The 23,957-nt window shown below is 42.8% G+C and overlaps 2 protein-coding genes across 3 annotated transcripts; both read right to left on the bottom strand.

Moving 5' to 3' along the window:
- Positions 1-245: 245 nt before the first annotated feature.
- Positions 246-8,872, bottom strand: LOC117457917 (dehydrogenase/reductase SDR family member 13-like). 2 transcript variants are annotated; one of them, XR_011644320.1, is made up of 6 exons: positions 7,057-8,872; positions 6,038-6,156; positions 5,481-5,604; positions 2,636-2,962; positions 1,021-1,461; positions 246-910 (listed from the first exon to the last, which is right to left on the bottom strand). XR_011644320.1 is itself a non-coding variant. In XM_034098191.2 (5 exons), exons 1-5 carry the CDS (start codon positions 7,280-7,282, stop codon positions 1,205-1,207), a joined length of 1,053 nt encoding a protein of 350 aa, XP_033954082.1. In that variant the 5' UTR covers positions 7,283-8,872; the 3' UTR covers positions 246-1,204. The 2 variants fall into 2 exon arrangements, 1 of the variants encoding a protein (XP_033954082.1); XM_034098191.2 differs by having other exon boundaries at positions 246-1,461.
- A 7,762-nt stretch (positions 8,873-16,634) lies between these two features.
- On the bottom strand, positions 16,635-23,321 carry LOC117457454 (dehydrogenase/reductase SDR family member 13-like). The gene is made up of 5 exons (XM_034097556.2): positions 23,134-23,321; positions 18,708-18,826; positions 18,303-18,426; positions 17,870-18,196; positions 16,635-17,297 (listed from the first exon to the last, which is right to left on the bottom strand). Exons 1-5 carry the CDS (start codon positions 23,258-23,260, stop codon positions 17,038-17,040), a joined length of 957 nt encoding a protein of 318 aa, XP_033953447.1. The 5' UTR covers positions 23,261-23,321; the 3' UTR covers positions 16,635-17,037.
- Positions 23,322-23,957: the final 636 nt, after the last annotated feature.

Raw genomic sequence — 23,957 nt, 5'->3', positions numbered from 1 at the left:
TCCTATTTGTAAATTAACAAATCCATTTAAAATACTCCCCAATATCTCGACAGCCTGCTAGCTGAAATGATTGAACTGTGCTTGTGTATATACAGTTGCAAGAAAAGTATGTGAACCCTTTGGAATGACCTGGATTTCTGCATAAGTTGGTCATAACATGTGTTCTGATGTTCATCTAAGTCACAACAACAGACACACACAGTCTGCTTCAACTAATACCACGCAAACAATTATATGTTTTCATGTTTTTATTGAACACTCCATGTAAACATTCACAGTGCAGGGTGGAACAAGTATGTGAACCCCTCGGCTAAAGACTTCTTCAAGAGCTAATGGAGTCAGGAGTCAGCCAACCTGGAGTCCAACCAAGGAGACGAGATTGGAGGTGTTGGTTAAAGCTGCCCTGCCCTATAAGAAATACACCAGTTTTGAATTTGCTATTCTTAAGAAGCCTTGTCAGATGTGAACCATGCCTCGCACAGAAGAGCTCTCAGAAGACCTACCATTAAGAATAGTTGACTTGCATAAAGCTGGAAAGGGTTCCAGAAGTATCTCTGAAAGCCTTGATGGTCATCAGTCCACGGTGAGACAGGTTGTCTATACATGGAGAAAGTTCAGCACTGTTGCTACTCTCCCTAGGAGTGGCCGTCCTGTAAAGATGACTGCAAGAGCACAGAATGCTCAATGAGGTGAAGAAGAGTCCTAGAGAGTCAGCTAGAGACTTAAAGAAATCTCTGGCACATGCTAACATCTCTGTTGACGAATCTACGATACGTGAAACACTGAACAACAATGGAGTTCATGGAGGACACCACGGAGGAAGCCACTGCTGTCCAGAAAAAACATTGCTGCACGTTTGAAGTTTGCAAAAGAGCACCTGGATGTTCCACAGCACGACTGGCAACATATCCTGTGGACGGATGAAACCAAAGCTGAGTTGTTTGGAAGGAACGCACAACGCTATGTGTGGACAATCAACTGTATGGCTAAAAAGCAAGACATAGAGCAAGCTACCAGCACCTTTTATTTGTTTTGAAGATTTATTAAAAGCTGTTTTCTTCTTCATCCTGGCCAGAGTAACCTTACAGCCCTCATGACATCTCTTTGTGGATAACAATAGGCACAAGTGTAGGTTACAGTAAGAAACCAGCCCTTAAAGTGGCTGATACCGTGCGAACATGCCGGATCAGGATCTGGTCCGTCATTATAAACTGGCCAACCTCTCGCTCACTTCCCACAGCTTCTTTGCCAGGGCATCATCCCGTCCTTTGGCTCCCACTTGTTGCAGCGCACAGTTAGAGAAGTAGCGTCCGCTAAAAGGCTCAATGCCCTCTTGCAGGGCACAATGCAGGGTGGTCTGGGCCCCCCCCTCAGGATCCTGGAGGAAGAGCTTGGCAAAGGGCATCAGGAGGAGCTGCAGCCATAGGCTCAGGCTTTGACTCAGCTCTGCGTTGATATATCCTAGAAGAAGAAAATGATGAAACGTATGAGCTTCGCAGGAAGTGCTGAATGATTACTGGACAACAGCCTTGTTTACAGGTAGTCTATATTCTCTCAGTAGACCTGCACTAGGATACTCTTGTGACAGAGTACAATACTCTAAAGCAGCCATACAGCAGGTCAGAAATACAACAAGTGTAAACAACAGCTGCTATATTATCAAGACAGCCACGGATAATTAAAGAGTCCTCTGCCTATATACTTAGTGTTTTGCCCGATATATGATATGACAGATATAAATGAGATCTCCTTACTAAGTATCACAGCATCATGTCAGAGTGGATGTCAGCCAGCTGAAGCTCAGCAGTAGTTAAGTGGTGCAGAAGGACAATGGCCCTTAACTTCACAGTAAATGTAATACAGAATGGCTTAGTGAAAAGAATGTCTGCCTTTTCGAGTGGTTCAGTCCGAGACCAGACCTTATCCACTTGAGAAGCTGAAGAATAACCTTGGGAGAGCCGTTCACACCAGACACCCTGAGAATATGACTGAGCTGAAGCAGGTGCTGATGTTTAATGGCTGGGTTAAAGAAAGACATGAAAGATTATAAATGTTTGAGTGTTATTAGCTTAAGCGCATTGTGTTTGTCTATAGTTGTGACTTGAACGATATCAGATCACAGTGAATGACCAAGTCATGCATAAGTATTCCCATCAATGCAGAACGATATTTTGTATTACTGCTGATTTTTATTCCATATTTTATTCCTTCTATTCCACTCCATTGCAATGTAAATACTCTATCTGTGTTTTGAATTCTTGTTTGTATGCACCACGACACCTAGTCGAATTGCTCGTACGTGTAAACCTACCTGGTAATAAACCTGTTTCTGATTCTGATCATTCCAACCATGCCATTGTATGTTTAATGACCCGATCCTTAACCCAATAATTGCAATACATAAATGAACACAGAAATGTTACATATTCCAGTCCAAAACATCTTTCACCAACATTATTTCCAAATGTCCTCGATAAGTCTGATTGGCATTCGTCAGCTTTCTGTCACTTCCTGTTAGTAAAACCTTATTGTCAGGTTAGAGACGGAAATATACAAGTGAAAATGATAATGCTTTCCATCTGAAAATGGTTGCCAGAGAATATGTCCCTACAGGAACTGTGCATAAGGCACTCACCTGGGTGGAGGCAGAAGCAGGAGACGCTGGTGCCCTCGAGCCTGTTGGCCAGCTCCCTGGTGAAGAGCACATTACACAGCTTGCTGTCGCAGTAGGCTTGGAGGTTGCGCCACATAGACTGACCAGACACCAAGTCTTTCTTAGAGGTCATCAGGGGGAAGTGAGCTTTGCCTAGACGGTGCCCAATGGACGCCACGGTGACCACACGACTAGGACCGCACTTCTGGAGGCGCTCCAGGAGTAGGTTGGTGAGCAGGAAGGGACCCAGGTGGTTGACCCCAAACGCCAAGTCAAAATCATCATCTGTATGTCCATGGCCCACCACACCTGAAACACAGCGCTTCTTTTACTGATACCCATTTTCCAAGACCAATGCGAACACAGCGCACAATTGCGAACAAGTTTTTTGTGTTTTGGCACCACATTAACCAGGCTCTATATTCTGTGACGATACTTTGAATTACAACCCGTTTGCTATCCTGTTTCAGCAACAAGTGCCTATTAATTTAAAGCATGTATGGTTAAGAATCAATATGGTATACGTGGTAGGGATGGGAACGATTAATCGAATATTCGAAATTATTCAGGTATTCGAATAATTATTCAGGTATCGAATATGAGTTATTTTTTGGGAGGGATGTCTAAGTTGATTACATATTATCAAATTGAATAATTCAATGTATACGACTGTTACGTGCTCTGGTCCGCCCCTGGCTCCGCCTTCCCCAGGTGTCCTGATGACATTCAGCTGGGGATGACTTAAAGAGAAAAAGCTCTTTTCCCGTCCTGAAACCAAGGGAATACGACCGTGGATTTCCTCTCACTTCGTGTGGATTTATATATACTTTGCTGGGTTTTTTTGTGTGAACTCTGGAGGATATTAGTATAGGTTTTTCGCGGCTTTGTTTCCTTCCCAGTAGGCTGTGTTTGGACCTTTGGGTAGAGGAGGGAAGTCTGGGTCCTACGGCTCATGGTGTGGCTGGCCCCCTTCTTCTTTTTTTGTTTGCTTTACGATCCTCCAGACTGGGTTCCTTATTGCCGGTAGGCATGCATGTGAGTTACGGCTGTGCTGAAAATAAATGCCCGTCGATAACTAAATGCTGTGTTTGGCGTGGTTGTTTTTATGTTGCGGGTCTTCCCACGAGCCACTACCGCTTGGTAGAGGGACGGGACGTAACAACGACAGTGCCATAGCTAAATGTGTTAGGTGACGTCTAAAGGTGTGTTTTGCTCCGCTCACCGGTCCCTCACAGCGGGCAGAGCTGCAGGTGCTGATCTCTCTCTCTCGCGCACGTCCGGTTATACTTCACTCGCGTTTATGTCCAAATCCATCAGATCTAGCCAATGATATGGCTGCTGCCCCTCCCTACACGCAGATCACGCAGACTCAAACCTCATTTTAGGCCCAAATGCGGCGCAAATGCGCAGCCGTTGCGAGGTTCCGGCGCTAACAGTTCATGAGCGTGCTCCCCGCCCCCTGTCAACACTCGCGACACATGAGTGGCCAGCCTAAACAACAATAAGCGCTGCTTGGCAACCGTGTGTGGCGGCAAAGTACATAGACATTTTGACAGGAGAGATTTAGTTTTGCCGGTATTCAACATATTTTACCAGTCATAGTCCGGTAATTATTTACACTCTAAGAAGAGTCCTACACAACAGACATGGCGTCAAAAAGGAGTAATATGTGGAAATATTTCGACCAGGTTAGTGAGTGCGGTGTAGAGGTCAAACTATGCCAAATTAAACTTATATACATACTATACCTTGCTATACCCGCAATCTCCGTTCCTGCTGAGAGGGTCTTCTCTACAGCTGGCCTGATAGTGAATCACCTCCGCACATGAAAGCTGTAGGCCTATAGCTGTCAAACTGTGATCACCAGTTCAATACATTTGACTAATTCGACTTTGTTTCTATACTTATTTGAACATGTATTTATTTATTTCCAAAAGTTATTGAATTATTTTTTTGGGAAAAATAAAACATTTTCTTTACCCAATTTATTTTTGTATAGGATATGTACATTTCGGTTAACCGGTTAACCGTTTTTGGGGGGGTCGAATATTCGAATATACATTTGCTTTCAAATTCCCATCCCTAATATGTGGGTCCAGTTCATGTTACGCGAGTTGAACCAACTGCAAAACCAAAATAGCCCCAGTAAGTGCTTAAGCAAAACTAATTTCAGTGGAAAAGGGGTATCAGTTAGGGCTGAATGATTAATCGATTTTAAATCGAAATTCACGATTTTAAATGATGCGATTATCAAATCGCAAAGCCTACGATTTTTTAACATTTTTTTCTTGTGTGTCAATCATCCACACCAATCAGAAGTGCTGTGCTCCACATGTACCAGCCATTGTTAACCAATCAGAAGTGGCCCATGATAGAAGGTGATCAAGTATTTTTGAAAGTGCCTGCCCTTTCCAAACGGCTTCCAATGGAGCTTTCCTAGATGGTTTGGTGAAACAAACCATCTGAGTCAGGTTAGTAATGCTCCATCACATGTTTTACATCTATTACAGGGGGAATCTTAAACTGAAGCTTGACTTTAAAGCAACCTAACGGAAGTTTCATGTAAGTTTAGTTATTTCACTCATAGCTCGAGCTGCGGGGGTACTAGAGACGGGAGCACGTTGATACGACCTTCCTAGCTGGAGATATGGCCGCCTTTTACAATAAACTTCCGTTGGGTCGCTTAAAAACAAATATCGCAAATCGAATCGCAATATTTGTCAGAAAAATCGCAATTACATTTTTTCCCAAAATCGTGCAGCCCTAGTATCGGTGTACTTCGACTTTACAGCTCTTTGGTAGGGATTTCCAATTTGACCATCCTCACCTGCGTTGTTGATGAGGATGTCCAGTCGGGGTTCCGTCTCCAGGAAGGTTTTCACAAAGCTGCGAACAGACTCGAGACTCCCCAGATCCAACTGCATGAACACCACCTGATTGTTCCCACTCTCCTGCAGACGTTATTACACATATCCATCTGAATTGAGGAAACATGCACCCATTTTCTGCATGTGAAAATAAACTTGAATATGCTAGAATGTTTCCTGGAATCAGGCTGGACTTTCTAAATGCTTGTGTCATTATACAGTGATGTGGTCAAAGTGTCTTACTTCCACATTATTACAAATGTGCGAGGGCTATGAGTAAGTCTAACTGTGAGCTAACAAAGGTCTTGTGACAGCAGCCAGTTTATTAGGGCTAACTACCTAAAACGTATCTAGTCTTAAAGAAGAATAAATCCAACTTTTTTGAAGTTTTTTGTTTTCAGTTAAGAGACACTTTTCAGATTAGTTGATATACCAACAGCTGGAATTATCAGTGCTATGTATGGATTGGGTGCAGCGTCCTGTGTCTACTTTAGCCTAGAGCTTCAGAAGGACTTACTGTACGGATGTCGAAGGCAGCAGCCTCAGCTTTGTCCTTGTTGCGACAGGCGATTATAACCCTGGCTCCTCTCTTTGCCAGGTCCAGAGCCGTGGACTTGCCAATGCCAGTGTTGGATCCTGTGCAGGAAAACCACAAGCAACAAAACACTGAAGACAAGGAGCTGAACTCAATGACACCTAACCATCGTTTAATGCTGCTCGCAAGTACACAGTTTAAAGGACAAGATTAGACCAATAATATTCATATATTTGGGATTGATATTAAAGAATTGTCAAAACAAAGTCAGCTATTTAAGTTAAATCAAGAGTTAAGAATAGTGTGTTCTTATTGTATTGTACTACTGTAGTAGTAATTTAGTACTCAACTCATATTCCAATATACATTTTGTATACATCTTGTAGTATGGTTAGACTCATACTTCATTTCAGAGGTAAACCTACATTTCCATTATACATGAGGGCAGTATGTTCAAATTTGTGAAAATAGATGTAGGTAGGCTTAATAATCCACAATAACACACACACACAAAATCTAGTTTGAGCTTTGGAGGTAAAATAGTATTTGTCTGTGTCTGTCTTTAAAAAGAGCCTAAGGCAGCAGTTCTTGACCAAAACTCTAAAAGCTTGAATACAGTATGTGGGTGGGGACTCCTTAAAAAGTTATTCTATTTTTACATGCGTTTCAAGTTCCATTATCTTCCCATGAAATGTGTTTATTATATCTTGCCTTTTTTTAAACCAATGTTGAGACTGATGAAAATGTATCTTTTAGGACAACTTAATGAATAAGGTTATATTAGTTATAGGGTATTTGGTTAGTGTGAGGTCTGAGGTGATTGTTAGCTTTTGAAAATAGTGATTCAAAAGATAGTTTATATGTATTTGTAGTTGTTAAGCCACAACGGTCCTCAGCAGCAGCTTCAGTACAGTTAAGTGTTGCAGACCATCCTGCTTTTTCCATGAGCTGAGAGTAACCGAACTACACGTTAGCAGTAGCTGAAGAGTGAGGCTCTTTACCTGTAACAATGGCCGTCTTCCCCCTCAGCTTCACTGAGCTGCAGTACCTTGCTCCTTTGAACACATTGTAATACAATATTAGGTAAAGGCAGACCGCTCCCGCAGCGAGGCAGAGCAGCACCGACATCGCTGCACGGCACGCGGCTAGCAACAACACTCTCGATGGCAACAACACTCTGTACTCTTTCAAAATAAAGTTTATATGGCCAAACAAAACGATAATCATTCGCTAAGTGCAATATACCGTCATCATTTTAAAAATAGTAATGCTAAAAGACAGCACTTTTGACAAAAAATGACTGGATTTGATTATTTTAAGTGTGATTTTGAATTCAGAAATAACAAAATAATTTACTTTGAAAGAAAAACCCAACTCTACAATAACAGTAGGCCTATCCGGTTTGGTTTCCTGGTTTAGCGTTTCTGAACCAGCAGATGTCACCATGTGCATTCAAAGTAACATTTACATTCTTAAAGACAGCTTGACTATAAACCAAACCTTTTACAACACTAAACACCTGCTAAAATTGAAAATCCCCCCAAATAGTGCCTTATATCAGTATTCCTCTTATCTTAGGAACTTGAAACAGAAACATGCTGTCTCTGTTGTGTTTTTCTGTTTTCAATATTAATTACTTGCATACAAATTCAATGTTTTCTTATCCTTGACTCTGGCTTCTTGCTCTACTAGCTTTTTCACATATGACCTACATATATCAGTATGACAATACGACACCCTCTGTCCTCTGACCCTCACATCGTACAAGGAAAAACTTCCGGAGAAAACCCAGTTTAAAGGGGAAAATGGGAGAAACCTCAGATAGAGCAACAGAGGAGGGATCACTCTCCCAGGACGGAGAGACGTGCAATAGATGCCGTGTGTAAATTGAAAAGATAATACATTTGCAACATAGGTAGTCCAAATGTTTGGAAATGCATGTGTGTATAATAGGAAGATGAATCCACGAGGATATCCATCCAGGACCTATGATCCAGGACCACAGCCACGACTCGCGATCCAGGGCTCGCGATCCAGGACACAGGGCCGCAGGATCCTCCATGACTCCGGATCCCGGCGTATATAGACACCAAAAAGAAAAAAATGTGGGGAAGCTGGGTTAATCGGAACATGAGAGTACTGTAGGAGCAGACACAGTTGTGGTGGCTTAAAGCCCAGCTCTGCTCCGCGCCGTCCGTTAGATGAGCCTGGTCAGATTAATAAGAGAAGGAGTTCAAAACACCGGCATAACAGTTATAACAATAATCTGATTTTAATGGTAAAGAAACACCAATACAATTTTACAGAGTACTCTGGACTCCCAGGCCAGTTCTACTGATGTGCGATACAGGTATCGGGACCAGCCAGTCAGAAACAGGGGGCTCCGTGCATTAATAAACAACAGTATATGGACATTTTTGGGGCGGAGAGTCACTGCTTATCTTCCACCGGACTTCACTCCTTTAATTTCCCAGGGAAGGTTTCACACAAACTATTCTTTCCTAAACAATAAAACATTGTACACAGATATATTGGTGCTATATTGGCCTCAAAAAGAACCGTGTGTGTGTGTGTTTTCCTCTCTCTCCCTCTGATTGTCCCCAGGTGCAGCCTCTCCCCAGGTGCTCCTAATTAGCAATCACGGCTTCCATATAGGACCGGAGGAGGACGGCAGTGAGGCCCTTCTTTCTCTCCTTCTCGTCTGGCTGCATGTGTGCAGCCTGTCTCGGTGTGAGACCCAGCCTAGTTGTGTGCTGTTTATTGTACGCTGGTGTTGTAATTTGGCTGGTGAGCCGCCTTAATATGTTCTTATTAAAACCTCACTTAAACTTTCAGCATTGAGTTTCCTCTCCTTTTTCTCTCGTCCAGCTATCTTTTGTGTCGCTACTTCCCTTGGTACCCCTAGATCTACAAGGGAAGGTAACATGGGGGCTCGTCCAATCTTTGAGACAAAGAGTGAGTATTTGGTTGTTGGTTAGTGTTGATATTGTGTGTGGTGGTGAGCAGTAGTGTATATAGGTGTAGGATTGGCTGTGAAGTGTCTTCCTGTTGAACAGCTTCCTCAGTTTAGACAGGGGAGTGTCTAGCTGGACTGAATCAGTCCTTCCTTCAGGCACTCATTTTTTATTTTGCCTTTTTTATTTTCGGGGTAATCCTGGGTGGGGATTCATTCCCTGTTGGGGGCAGGCGATTCAGGGTTTCGGCCGCTGATGTTTGCCTTTAAAGTCGCCTCGAGCCCAGCACGCTCCAGAAGATAGTTAGGTAAAGTTTGGTAGGCAGGATCTGGGGAAGTTTGTAAATAAATAAATAATAATATTTGTAAGTAGCTGTTGCTATGGGGTCTAAATTAGATGCCAGGGTAAACGTGCATATGGCTCGTCTCCAGTGTGAGAGGGAGGAGCGTGAGCGAGAGTTTAAGCTCAGGAGGGAGCTGGAGAGCAGGAAGCAGGAGCTGGAGATCAGGAAGCAGGAGCTGGAGATCAGGAAGTTGGAGGCAGACACTGCTGTCCGGATGCATCAGCTAGAGCTCCACCAGCTGTGGTGGGTGATTCTGCCGTTACACCTTCAGGTTCGGCTGCTGCTTTTGATGTTGGTAGCAACATTCAGCTGGTCCCTGTCTTTCTTGAGTCGGAAGTGGAGATGTTCTTTAGTGCATTTGAGCGCATTGCTGCTGCTCTGCTCTGACCAGAAGACGTGTGGGCCATACTTGTACAGTGCAAGCTAGTCGGCAAGGCTCAGGAGGCTTGCTCTTCTCTTTCTGTCGAGGATAGTTTGGAGTATGACAAGGTGCTATTCTCAGGGCATATGAGCTTGTGCCTGAGGCCTACAGGCAGCGTTTTCGCGGCATGAAGAAAGCTGCTGGCCAAACATACGTGGACTTCGCGAGGGAGAAGAAAGTCCTCTTTGACAGGTGGTGTAGAGCATGTACAGCGGATGACATCGCTTCAGTATGTGAGCTGATGCTGTTGGAGGAGTTCAAAAACTGTACCGGAGCGTACGGTAGTCTACCTGAATGAGCAGAGAGTGACTACCCTTCAGCAGGCTGCCACTCTGGCAGACGAGAGTGCGCTGATACACAAGAGCGGTTTTTTTCCAGCGGGACCCTCCTCAGCGGGACACTTATCGGAGAGCTCCTGATAATGATGTTCCCTGTGCCAGTGTTCCAGTGTTAGGTCCCAGGATAGACGGAGCGTGTTATTTTTGTTTTGACCCAGGTCACATGATAGCAGACTGTGCAGCTTGGAAGAGGAAGCAGGCCACCACTATGGCGGATGAGGAAGGGCTTGAGCTTTTGGCTCGGAGCGATTCTCCTCATCGTTTTGGGGTCCGGAAAGCTCGTAACAGGCGTGCCACACATGCTCATTCTGCTTCTCTTCCAGGACCCAAGAAAAAGAGATCGTGTTTCTTTTGTCTTGATCCTGGTCATCTAGAGGCAGAGTGTGTAGCTCGGAAGGAGCAGGTGGCAACTGCTCTGGAAAAGCCAAAAGCCCGGCACCCGGTTGCGATGCGACAGAGTGGTGAGGTGCAGTTAAGTTCTGCATCCGTCTGTGACAGTAGTGTGGGTGTTTCCGTCTCTGAAGCGGTGGGGGTGGACCTAGCTCAGAGCGATGCGGATCTGTGTTCAGTGAGTGGTGTGTGTGTGTTGTGTGTGTTGCTCCGGTGTTGGCTGCTAGTGAGCAGTGTAAGGTGTGTTTTATGGGGGGAAGTGTTACGTGCCGTAGTGTGTGTGTGTGTGTTTTCCTCTCTCCCTCTGATTGTCCCCAGGTGCAGCCTCTCCCCAGGTGCTCCTAATTAGCAATCACGGCTTCCGTATAGGACCGGAGGAGGACGGCAGTGAGGCCCTTCTTTCTCTCCTTCTCGTCTGGCTGCATGTGTGCAGCCTGTCTCGGTGTGAGACCCAGCCTAGTTGTGTGCTGTTTATTGTACGCTGGTGTTGTAATTTGGCTGGTGAGCCGCCTTAATATGTTCTTATTAAAACCTCACTTAAACTTTCAGCCTTGAGTTTCCTCTCCTTTTTCTCTCGTCCAGCTATCTTTTGTGTCGCTACTTCCCTTGGTACCCCTAGATCTACAAGGGTGTGTGTGTGTGTGCAACCAACAACCCTGCATTCTTGGAACGCAATGCCCTAGTAGGACAGTAGGGTATAATGAGTTCTTTAAGGTAAGATGGCGCCTGCCCATTAAGGGCTTTGTAGGCGAGAAGAAGAATTTTAAATTATATCCTGTGTTCTATAGGGAGCTAGTGTAAGGCAGCCAGAACTGGAGTAATGTGGTCCCTTTTCCTAACTCTGGTTAGTACACGAGCCGCAGCATTTTGAATCAGCTGAAGCGACTTGACTGACTTCTTGGTACTCCCTGATAATAAAGAGTTACAATAATCCAGCCTAGAAGTAACAAATGCATGGACTAGTTTCTCTGCATCGTTTTGAGGCAAGATATGCCTGATTTTTGCAATGTTACGTAGATGGAAGTAGGCGGTCCTTGAAATTGATTTTATGTGGGCGTTAAAGGATAAATCCTGATCAAATATAACACCAAGATTCCTTACAGTCTCACTGGAGGCCAAATTAATGCCATCCATAGTTAGTATATCTTTAGATAATTTGTTTCGTAGATTAGAAGTGTAGCCTATGCTTTTCTTTGTTTATCTGATATTTATTTTTCAAACTTTAAATTACAATTTTATTTAGTTGTACTCATAGAAATGGATAAAAGTCCAATTCAAACAGGATACTGTACTTCATTTTTTCGGCCTACTTGGACTAATATCGCCTTAACTGTGACGCAAATGCATTGAAATGGTGTGCTTTGTTACGGGTTGGAATCAAGCTGACAGGCTAAAATACACGCCCAAACGTTGTTTATGTAATCCGTTGCACATATTCAAACTCATTTAATGTCAGGATTAAAGTGACAAGAATAAGACAAAGAGCGGTACATCTACATGTTACCACTTTGCTTAACATGTTGTGTAGTAGCCTACTTGGTGTGGTGAAGCATAATTCATCATGTACAGTAGGTAGGCCAAGTTATTAGGACAACCAAGATTCCAGAATTTCAGAAGTTCTGAAAGTTCACAGATAATTATACAGAAACAACTAAAAAAGATAACCATATAACAGGCATCCTCAAAGTACGGACTCCGGTCCGGATCCGGACCGAACCACAACTGTCTCTGGACTCTGAGCAAATTATACTTTTCATATGTATTATCTGTGTTATCTGCGAGACATCGCCATAACGCAACGAGTCAAAATGATCCGCTATGTCCATAGACTGCAAACAGCGCTCATCGGACATTTATGAGAGAAAGTCTCTAATGTCCGAGTGCAAGTGAATGCAGCACAAGATGCACGTCATGTAACCCCTCCCCCGGTCCTAGCGCGAGCGTGGACATATGATTGGCGGCGATTTCATTTGAACGGGACGCCGCAAAACGAGAAGCATTCGGACCCAAGCACTGAAGGAATGAGGTATTTGAGGTCTCCACTGACAGAGAAGAGACTGTCAGTGTGGCTGTACTCAGCATTGAATCAAAACGCACTAAAACTGTTGATCTTAATACGTTTGTGAGGCGTTTTGCTGAACAAAATGGTAATCGCCGCATTCAGCTGTAATACACGTCAACTTGATGCTCTGCTCACGGATGAGCATACAAAACTATTAAGATGATGACCTTACGTGTGTAAATATATTTTTTTCTTTGTGGGGGTCTGCCCCCAAAAAACAGTTTTAAGTCCTGAGAAAGTCAAATAAGACGGTGTGTAAAACTACACTGCCCAGCCAAAAAAAAGTAACCACTTTGATTTAACTAGGCCAGTAGGTAAGGACTCTCCACTGGATAATAACTGCAGTATAAAAGAATGCATGACTGAAGTGATGGAGACCATGTTGAAGGCAAACACAAAGAGGAAATAACAGGTCAAATCAAGCAAATCCCCCTCTCAGATTCCACAGCAACCAGAAGAACATAAATACTGGCTGGTGATTTGATTAATCAGCTTTGTGATGGAATAAAAAATGCACAGTGCATTTCCTTAGCTGTGGGTGAGTCCACTGACACCACTGACATTGCTCAGTTGCTGGTGTTTGTGAGTTTTTATGATGAGGCAAAGGGGGAGTTTGTTGAAGATGTGTTGGGCCTGACGAACCTCAGTGGACACACAAGGGGGGAAGACATTTATAAAGCAATAATGGGAATGCTGAATGAAAGAGGATGCAGCTGCCTTTATTCATAACTGTGCAGCTCTTACACTGCGACTCTGAGGGGTCAAGCACAGACACAATAACAATGAAAACTGCTGCATACAGATTATTTTTGTTTTTGAAACCTCGTGTTAAGAATCTTGTTGCAATTGTTTAAAAGTTTGAATGACCGTAATAAATGGACCTTTGTCTTATTGAAACATTTATTTTGGACCTTTAAGATTTGTATTTGAGTACCCCTGCAGTAGAGTGTCCGGGTAGTCCGATTATTTCTGTCGTCCTTTCCTTCATAGGTCCCTCTTGAGCTTGCAAGGATGAATAGATGCTTTATGTGGTGAAATCACTTCAGTCATGCATTCTTTTATACTGCAGTTATTATCCAGTGGCATTATCCAATGTCAGTGGTGTCAGTGGACTCACCCACAGCTAAGGAAATGCACTGTGCATTTTTTATTCCATCACAAAGCTGATTAATCAAATCACCAGCCAGTATTTATGTTCTTCTGGTTGCTGTGGAATCTGAGAGGGGGATTTGCTTGATTTGACCTGTTATTTCCTCTTTGTGTTTGCCTTCAACATGGTCTCCATCACTTCAGTCATGCATTCTTTTATACTGCAGTTATTATCCAGTGGAGAGTCCTTACCTACTGGCCTAGTTAAATCAAAGTGGTTACTTTTTTTTGGCTGGGCAGTGTAGTTTTACACACCGTCTTATTTGACTTTCTCAGGACTTAAAACTGTTTTTTGGGGGCAGACCCCCACAAAGAAAAAAATATATTTACACACGTAAGGTCATCATCTTAATAGTTTTGTATGCTCATCCGTGAGCAGAGCATCAAGTTGACGTGTATTACAGCTGAATGCGGCGATTACCATTTTGTTCAGCAAAACGCCTCACAAACGTATTAAGATCAACAGTTTTAGTGCGTTTTGATTCAATGCTGAGTACAGCCACACTGACAGTCTCTTCTCTGTCAGTGGAGACCTCAAATACCTCATTCCTTCAGTGCTTGGGTCCGAATGCTTCTCGTTTTGCGGCGTCCCGTTCAAATGAAATCGCCGCCAATCATATGTCCACGCTCGCGCTAGGACCGGGGGAGGGGTTACATGACGTGCATCTTGTGCTGCATTCACTTGCACTCGGACATTAGAGACTTTCTCTCATAAATGTCCGATGAGCGCTGTTTGCAGTCTATGGACATAGCGGATCATTTTGACTCGTTGCGTTGTGGCGATGTCTCGCAGATAATACATATGAAAAGTATAATTTGCTCAGAGTCCAGAGACAGTTGTGGTTCGGTCCGGATCTGGACCGGAGTACGTACTTTGAGGATGCCTGCTCTACTGTACCAAATGCTGTATCTAAGGTTGTTGTGAAAAAGTCAGATGTGATAAGAAGATGTTAGGTGCTGAAACAGGTGAACATAATATGTACACATAAAGGACATATTTTCTGTCCTCACCTCTCTTTACATTACTTCTCCCCAGCAATGACTGGATAACAGTCATGCTTATCTAGGGGCAGCCAGGGAAATTAGATTGTTTTGGACCCAGACATGCTGATGCATGGGTCATATGCAAGCCCCCAAGAAGAGAGCCATGTGTTGAAGCACGTTTTCTTAGTGGCCAATTGGTAGTACTTAACTTTCGTGTCAGTCCGTGATATCAATGGGCCCTAAAATGCTTTTTCTCATTGACTTAAATTAGGAAAGAGACGTATGTGAATAACTGGTCATTTTTCTCTTGAAGTAACTTGCCAGGACAATCTCTTGAATAGCACTTACTTACCATTAGGGCCTATGTAAACTGCGATGAAAGCTGAATCCAGAGTTCTTTTTTGAGGAATGATAGGGGCCCCGCGTCCAACGCTATATCCAGTTCTCTTTATTCATCAATGTTTATATGGCAAACTTTAAGTTTCCAACAACCCCCGACACAGGGGGTGAGTACGCCTATCAACACGTAGCCGACCTAAGTTCCACTGGAAAGGGTCCAGTTTACTTAAAACACTGATAACCTTTAACTTGTGGAGAAACTGCTGATGTCCCCCTTTAAACCTGGCTTTGCTGTGGAGAAGCATTGTGGGAAACGGTATCTCATGCCGTTATAGTAACATGTTTATTTGTATGGGGCATCAATCATTTAGATATAAACTAATTATTTATCACCAACATGAATAAAACACCTTTACCTTACATTGCTTGACTTATCTCACCTGCCAGATAACCTCTTCTGTGTGTGTCACCTTTCATTACATTATTAATGTTTAAAGAGAAACAATGCCAACCCAATATCAGGCATTCTTGGAAAGTCTCTTACTGAACTCACACAGCTTCTTTGCTGCAGTGCCCTTCTTTGCTTTAGCATTCACTTTGTTCGCAGTGCAGTTGGAATAGTCACTTCAAAATATGTTGTACTGCTGTAAACTTTGCCCCAAGAAAATACTTTGTTATTGATGTTTAATCATTAGCATGTGCTGCCATGGAATGAAGGCACAGGTCACTTATCAATGCCTGATGTTGTTGAACCAGGATCAGTCGTATCCTGTGGTTTCACAGACTCACTTAATCCTATCTGAAGGAACTGGAGAGCAGCATTCCCTGCAAAAAAGAGTAAAGTAGCACTAGAGTCAAGTGGGAAATACAAGACTCCAATGTGTGATGTCCCTTAAAACCATCCTCTGGGGAGATGTTCAAAATGTCAGATGGATTTGTGTCTCTAATGATGCTGTGATTCATAACACTCACAGGCTTACACTCATACAGTAAGCACATGTGGGATGCATTGTGTGCCGTTATTTATGATGACAACACTGTAAACCTAAAGATTACCCTAACCCTAACCCTAGAGACAATGCTGGACATATCAAAGCGTTATGACCCAACTGTTGGAGAGATTGATTTTGTACTACTTGCATTCATAAACATCCAGGCATTTCATATACTTCTCATATCTTCCTTATGTGTTTAGTTATGGCACACTTGTAAATGTCAAGCCAGATGGAATAAACAAAGACAAAATAGAGAGATTTGGGTATGCACACAAAAAAAGTCCACTTCTTTGCTGGATATATGATGACTTATTAAAACTCCTGAAACAATAGTTTATAACACTAATTAGTTATGTGAGGAACAATCAATGATCAGAAGTAATACATAAGGTATGATTATGTGCTTCAGTTATGTGTGGGTGGGGTTCATTTACTACAGGCCTGTCTGTAATCTGATGATTGATACATTATGATTGATGTTTGAAACACACCTTATCTCATCAATCTTTCATGTAAAAAAACAGTATATGGTATGAGCCGGGAATGTGTTCATGTAGGAAACCATTGCTTGCAAGAATTAAATGCTTGTAAGTAAACCATCTCATGCAGTCCCATTTTTATTTACATTGGGCATCAATAACTTTAATACATTTAAATTAAAGAAAAGGGATTTATCGCACTTTAACAAGCTTTTGCAGAAGAATTTATAACCTTATCTGTGAGTAGTACAAATCGTATGATTACAGTATGCGAAAAAATCCAAAGAATGAAAACACAATGCTGTAAAAACTGCTGAGTCATGGCAACTCCAAGATAGTCAGACTGGTTCTCTTTTTCATGATACAATGGCATGGTAGGGCTGCTTGACCAACCTTTACCTTACATTACTTGACTAATCTCGCCCGCAAGGCGCAAGCTAACCTTTTCCCTGCATCTGTCACCATTCCATTATTAATGTTTAAGAGAAACAACGCCAACCCAACATCAGGCATTAGATGGAAAGCTTGTTATGCGAGTCCACACAGTCTCTCACTGAGCTCCCACAGCTTCTTTGCTGCAGCGTCATCCTTTGCTTTAGCGTACAATTCTCTCACAGTGCAGTTGGAGAAGTAACGTCCGTTGAGCGGTTCAATCCCCTCTTGGAGGGCACAGTGCAGGGTGGTCTGGGATCCCTGAACGGGGTTTTTCCAGAAGAACACAGCTATTGACTTCAGGAGCATTTGCAGTACTGAGTTAGTGTTCCTTGTCAGCTCAGTGTTGATAGCTCCTGCGCAGGGAAAAAAAAATGATGCAGAGTTTTATCAGCTTTTGTAAAAATGTCAGGTTTTTTGCTGTTCTGAGTTTGTATATTCATGGCATATTGCACTTATTATTAGTTGCTTTGGCATATAAATATGGTATATTTATCCACAAGTTTTCACCTGATAGCTATGCTAGATTACACAATATTTTCTATTTAGAGAACTGTAGTTTTATGAATTTCTAATTTCCCTATCGTTCCTCTGGTAATTGTACTCACTTGGTCCTGTTAGTGTAAACACAAATAACAATTACAATATAATTGCAATAAATATTTTCTTTCCAGTATCCTGCACCTAAAAACAGGATCACCAAAGTCATTAGGATGTATCCTCCGTGGACCAAGAAGTGCTGGTCCACATTTCATGGCAATATCAATATTTCCTTAGATATTTCAGACTGAACATACTAGTGGGCGAATTGGCCTACATTGCTATCCCTAGAACCTTACCACAAAGCACCTCATTGTTCCTCCTTTTATGGAACCAGTGTACTATAATCCCCTTTTCTTTGCATGTGTTTAATGCTCTGGCTACTGACCTGGGTGGAGGCTGTAGCAGGTGGCCTTGGTTCCCTTAAGTCTTTTGGCCAGCTCGTGGGTGAAGAGGACGTTGCACAGCTTGCTGGCGCTGTAGACATGGAAAAGATCCATGGGTGAGGTCCCAATTCCCAGAGCTTTGTGGGTGTTCAGGCAATCAAAATTAATTTTTCCAAAGTTGTGTGCCACAGACGACACGCTGACCACCCTGCTGGGTCCACACTCCTTCAGCCGGTCCAGCAACAGGTTGGTTAACAGGAAGTGACCAATGTGGTTGACGCCAAACATCATCCCCAGTCCGTCCTCTGTTCGACCCCGTATGACAATACCTGAAACAAAAACATTGATTATACATGGGAATGATTTTTTCTGAATTAATCTTTTACATTTTTGAAAATGTTTCCGGATGTTGTTCAGGTTTAGGATCAATCTAACCGGCATTGTTGATGAGGATGTCCAGTCTAGGTTCAGACTTCAGGAAGTTTTCAGCAAAGCTGCGGACAGACTTCAGACTCCCCAGATCCAACGGCATGAACACCACCTGGTTACTGCCACTCTCCTGGGAGATATTGCAGTTAAATATAAAACGAAGGTGTGGAAGACGCTGTCCTCTGTGTAGCATGGCTATAGCATTCACAGTCTTTCATGAACCGTGGACCAGTGTACAAATGTAGATGTATTGTAACAAATATAAGTCTTTAAAACACATTTAACATCATGATTAAAAGCAACAATAAGCTTCTGCATGTCATGTGGCACCTACGCGCTCGTCAACAACATATTTAAAACAAAGTATCTCTTCTTAGAAGAAGAAACAGAGCATGATTCAGTTCTGCTCACCCTCTTGACCTCCTCAACAGCAGCCTGTCCTCTCTGCACACTGCGACAGGCCAGAATCACTCTGGCTCCTCTTTTTGCCAGATCTATGGCGGTATACTTCCCAATGCCTGTGTTGCTGCCTGGAGAGGAAAAGTGAGAGAAACGAGTCATACACGTTTTATTGGTCTAATTCTAACATGAACGGAATCTATATCGACATATACTCTATGTTAAATCATGGTGCTTGGATGATGGAGTTCGTTCTCATGATAAAAGTTATGTTCATTTCTTCTTCTTCTTCTGTCACTCCTGTAACAGTGCTGTCATTTAGCAGATTGGAGCGAGGGCTTAAGGAAGACGCAAGTAATAAAGAGTCCAGCCATTTTGGCCTCATGCACCACTAATGCGGCTTTCACACCAGCGCTTTTCAGTTTCTAGCTCCGAGCGGGAGCTTTTCTGGTTCAGCTCCGGTTTCCCTTTTCAGCTCCCGCTCTGTACACACCGCCCACTGGCGCCCCAGAGCTGCCCTTGCTGCGTCATGACGTCACCGTTTACATCGCTGATTTGCCCCCCAACGGCAGCTCACAACAACAACAACAACAACTGCGTTGGGTCGATGATCGTGTTGCTTTTAATCACACGAAGCCAGAATAAATTGAATAACGACTTCTCCAACCTTATACTTTTCTCCAGAGTGCCGTGGTTCATTGTTTATTAATGTGTTTCTGCAGCATTTACCGACCGCTGCAGTGCTGCTCTTCCACAGGAGTTTATTCTCCCGTTAGCTCCCGGTTAGCTCACACTGCAGCGGCCGCTCTAAAGTATTCACTGTCCGACTCACACAAGCAGCTGATGCATATCCCCAGTTCCCCTTAGCCTAAGTGAATGTGTGTCAGTCTGAATTGACACTGTTTGGTATCACAACGCTGTTATGAAAGTTTCTCTGGTATAAAACGGGTGATGTTGGCATAGCAACCGAAGCTAAACTGACTACTTGCATCCGATAGCTGCAATAATACAAAACAACACGTCTGCCTCTCTCCACAATGATCGATAACAGTGAACGGATGGTCAAAGTAAGGCACAAATAAACAGAATCACACGAAGCCTGGTTAGTGTTGCCTGACTTTATAAAGTGTGTTTATAGGCACTACTGCTTGTAGGCAGGCATAACAGTCGACAGGGGATTCTGGGTAACGTAATAACGTAAGCTATCTTTAGATGCGGATTTTGTTAAACTAATATGTTTAGGCTGTGGACCAACACTATACATTGATGGGGAAGGGGGTAGCAATAAAGATAACACCATTAAACAGTTACACAACATAACAGAAATAATATCGATAGCAGCGTCCCTAGCAACCACCTTGGTAACAATGAAAACGTCGCGATTTCCTGAAGTAATCTTCGTAATAACTAGCAAACTAAAGATCATGTACATCCACTGCACACATAATCTGAAATAACAACTCATATTTCTCGCATCAAATGACATCAAAACGCATTTTAATGGCCAAATTAACTTTAAAATAGACCTTTTCTACCGAGAATAAAACGAATTTCGGCCATGTTTTCTTTTTCTGCAGGGAGAAATTTGAAGATCACGTGACATAGACGCCAGCCATCGGAATGAATGGTGAAAAAAACGGGGTTTGTCAAACAGAGCACATGGTGTAGGCCAAACGATAGCTGGGGATTCTGGGTAGTGTAGTGTCTTCTGCCATCCTTTACTCAGAAAACATATTTGTTTCTCCGAATCGAAGGGGAAAAATACAAAAGCATTGCACACAATTTAAACCAATCAATGTTGTGTAATTAACAAGGATAATCTGGTGTTTTTTAGTCGATGAGTAGTGCAGATATCACTGTAAAATCAATCGACAGTAAGAGGACACTCACAGTGTCACATACTGTATGCAGAAGCATTATTTTAAGCAACACATTAGGTTGACGAAACACTCAACTCAAATGTAATTAAAGTCAGATCCACTCGTGTCTTAGATGGGGCAGTGATATCATAAAACTGTTACGCTTTCAAACACTCGGTAGTTTATTTATTTTTTAACCAGTTGTTCTGTATTCACCTTGCAGGTGTCTTGTATCCTGGATTATTATGTTTAAGTCATGGATGACTAATATTAGACAAATATGAACTTTAAAGTTCATATTTGTCTAATATTAGTTACTTTTCATTAATGAAGTATGACGCTGCGCTGTCAGTACACTTGTCCCTGTTTGTGATTGGTCAAATGTTGCTAACCCCACCCCTTTCACGTGAACGCGCTCTCAGCTGGTGAGAGAAGCCCTGGCTTGATTTACCGAGTTGATATTAACCAGCGTCGAGATCTCGTTTGTTAGGGTTAGTTTAGATCACTCAAACATATCCAGGGTTTGAACTGGCTTCGTAGTACAGGGCACAGGTGGCTGCATAGCAGTGCTAATGTCAAAGACACAAACATTATACATTATATTTTTATTTTACCAGGGGCCTATACTACGAAGCTGGTTCAACCTAACCTGGATATGTTTGAGTTAGCCGGTTGGCCTAATCCAAAACATACGCGCTCTCGCTAAACTGTACTACGACGCTGGTTATCAAGTGGATCGCTCAAGCCAGCCGTGTCCTATCTAGTTAGGTGCACTTTCACATGAAAGGGGTGGTATTTGGAGCATTCGACCAATCACAAACATGGACAAGCGTACTGACAGCGCAGCGTCATACTTCCTGAATGAAAAGTGAACTTTAATACTAGTCAAAAATGAAGAAGTTAAACATCCATGACTTAAACACTTTATCCAGGATCAAAGCCACATAGCTGCACCTGCAAGGTGAATACAGCTGGAAAAAGAAAAAGTGTTTGAATGCGTACATCAACAGGTTTATGATATCACTGCCCCGTCTCTAAAACACGATCTGACTTCAATTACATTTGTCTCGAGTGTTTCGTCAACTTATGTGTTGCTTAAAATAATACTTCTGCATACAGTATGTGACACTGAGTGTTGCACGGCCAGATACGGCTCAGCTGACTCAGATAAGGAGATATATGATACATTATGAAGTGATATGCCGCGGACTGTAATTAATGTACTCTGATCCGGTTACTTATGTTGTGGCCGATATTTAAGTAAGCTTTCTTAACGCTAATGTTCTAATAGTCAGATTGCTCTGAAGATGGAGGTGATATTCTATTCATGTTCACGTTCACACAGTCGGTGATTTTTGCCGGCCGTCTTTCCTGCGACGGCAGTTTTTCTGTATTTCCTTTCTCCTGTAATATGACTTGATCGCTTTAAACTCCGCACACTGAGCTCTGATTGGTCAGCAGGCGGTGCTTTCACTGAGTTGAGCTCTTAGCCTGCAACCTAACCTGGTCCCGACCAGGTTAGCTGCTTAGCATATATTACCATGGAGATCTAGCCCGCTAAAAAGAGAACCAGCTTCGGATGACCGGAAAGCCGGAGTTTTCCCTGAATTTAGCCGGCTAAGCGAAAATCCTGCTTCGCAGTATACCCCCCTGGATGCAGTGACACAAATATTTGGGAAGGCTTAGCCTTCCCTAGCCTACAGCACCCGCCGCCCCTGAGCGTCCCTTACATCTCTTGAACTGGGTGGGGAACTTGAAATACGCAGCTATCTGAAGAAGGAACGCTTCCGATTTTTTCAGTGTGTTGAAGGTGGAAAAGCACTGGATGTGTCAAGTTGTATGATTCTTTTAAGAATATTTTTAATAAAGAAAATTAACTCTAAATTATCTTCGGGGTGAACCAATTCAAAGATCCTCTGTGCCTTAGGGTAATTACCAAAATGCTTGCGCAGAAAAGCTAGACTGGGGTGAGCCATGCATAAATTATTCTGAATGTGTTAGAGTTAGGATTAGGGCTAGGGGTTGGTGCACTTCTTAAACAAATGTTTAGCCCACAAACACCAGCTCAGATTTGTTTTCTCTCTCCAAAAGATGCACTCTGACAATAAGATTTGCCCCAGGGACTCTTAATCCAGACCTATGTGAGCTGCACATTTTGTACACACTGCACATAACAGTACTTGTTCATTAGAAATGGATCAAATGACTGTGTGTAATGAAAAAAGTCAAAGAAATGATGAATCACCAAATGTTCAAAAGATTGTTGTCAAATATAGGTTTTGAAAAAAAGCTTTTCCTGGCTGTACTGTTTTGCCCCAATCCCCCTTTTAGCCTTACTTTCAAATTATGTGTGTATTATTCTTAAAGTCTTGTATTTGTGCAGTCACCGACTGCAACTGAAGTTGAATGTGAAGCTATAAATGTGCAGTATGTTTCTCCATGCATAACTGTTGCTGTGCACACAGACAATCATTTGCTAGAAAAGTCAGTCACATTTCTTCTGCCACCCAAATAACACACAGTGCAGCGTAGCACTCTATCAAAAAACAACCCAATAAAAACAAAAACCTTTTTCTTACCGGTCACAATCACAGTTTTCCCAACCAGCCTTGCTTTACTGGTGCACTGCTTTCCCTTCACCACAATATGACGAAAAAGGTAGACGATTCCTACAACAGCACCCACAATCTGCAGAAAGGTAGACATTGTGAAAGCCTCGCTTGCTCACATCAGACTGGCTACACTGAGAAAGTCCAAGCTAATTTATGCATTGGGATCATAAAGATTGGGACCAGCCCAGTTATGCAAACTCTCCCACTTCCTGTTTGGCGGTGACAGTGGGCCCCGCAGCCACTAAGGCCCCCCTAGCAAAAAATGGGGGAAAAAAAGATAATGTATGTTTAATTAATTTTGTTAATATGCCTAGATTGCCTACTCTCAAAGTCATGTATTATATTATTGAGTCAATACTATAATACATTAACCGTGCTTTACCTGAACCTCATCATGACACTAGAGAGGAGTCCTCTCTCATGCCCCTTTCACACCAACGCGTTTTCAGCTCCGGCTCGGAGCTGGAGCCTGAAAAGTACCGTTTTTTCCTGTTCACACCGCAGAGGCGCCGCCTCTTAGCTCCGGAATCCGGTTCACTTCCAGCTCCAAAAAATTGTCGGTCGAGAGTAGGGGTGGGCGATATTGAAAAATATAATATCACGATATTTTTCAAGCAGTATCACGATAGACGATATTTATCACGATATTTTTTCATGTCGGTTATTAGGGCCCGAGCACGAGAGTGCTAGGACCCAACGGCGTCCTAGCACGAAGTGCAAGGATACCTATTGTTATTCGTGGTATTATTATTATTATTATATAATTACGGAATCCTTGTTTTCAGGCCCTT

Source organism: Pseudochaenichthys georgianus, chromosome 13 (genome assembly GCF_902827115.2).
Source record: "Pseudochaenichthys georgianus chromosome 13, fPseGeo1.2, whole genome shotgun sequence".
Classification (NCBI taxonomy): Eukaryota; Metazoa; Chordata; class Actinopteri; order Perciformes; family Channichthyidae; genus Pseudochaenichthys; species Pseudochaenichthys georgianus.
This window is presented reverse-complemented; position numbering and strand designations above follow the sequence as displayed.

Excerpts from the sequence above, each read along its gene's own strand:
- LOC117457454 (XM_034097556.2), bottom strand. The coding sequence starts at position 23,260 with ATGTCTACCTTTCTGCAGATTGTGGGTGCTGTTGTAGGAATCGTCTAC. Across the intron at positions 18,827-23,133 it reads GAAAACTGTGATTGTGACCG|GCAGCAACACAGGCATTGGG; the intron begins GTAAGAAAAAGG and ends TTTCCTCTCCAG. Across the intron at positions 17,298-17,869 it reads CTGCTACAGCCTCCACCCAG|GAGCTATCAACACTGAGCTG; the intron begins GTCAGTAGCCAG and ends TTCCCTGCGCAG.
- LOC117457917 (XM_034098191.2), bottom strand. The coding sequence starts at position 7,282 with ATGATTATCGTTTTGTTTGGCCATATAAACTTTATTTTGAAAGAGTAC. Across the intron at positions 6,157-7,056 it reads GAAGACGGCCATTGTTACAG|GATCCAACACTGGCATTGGC; the intron begins GTAAAGAGCCTC and ends TTTCCTGCACAG. Across the intron at positions 5,605-6,037 it reads CTGCCTTCGACATCCGTACA|GAGAGTGGGAACAATCAGGT; the intron begins GTAAGTCCTTCT and ends TAACGTCTGCAG.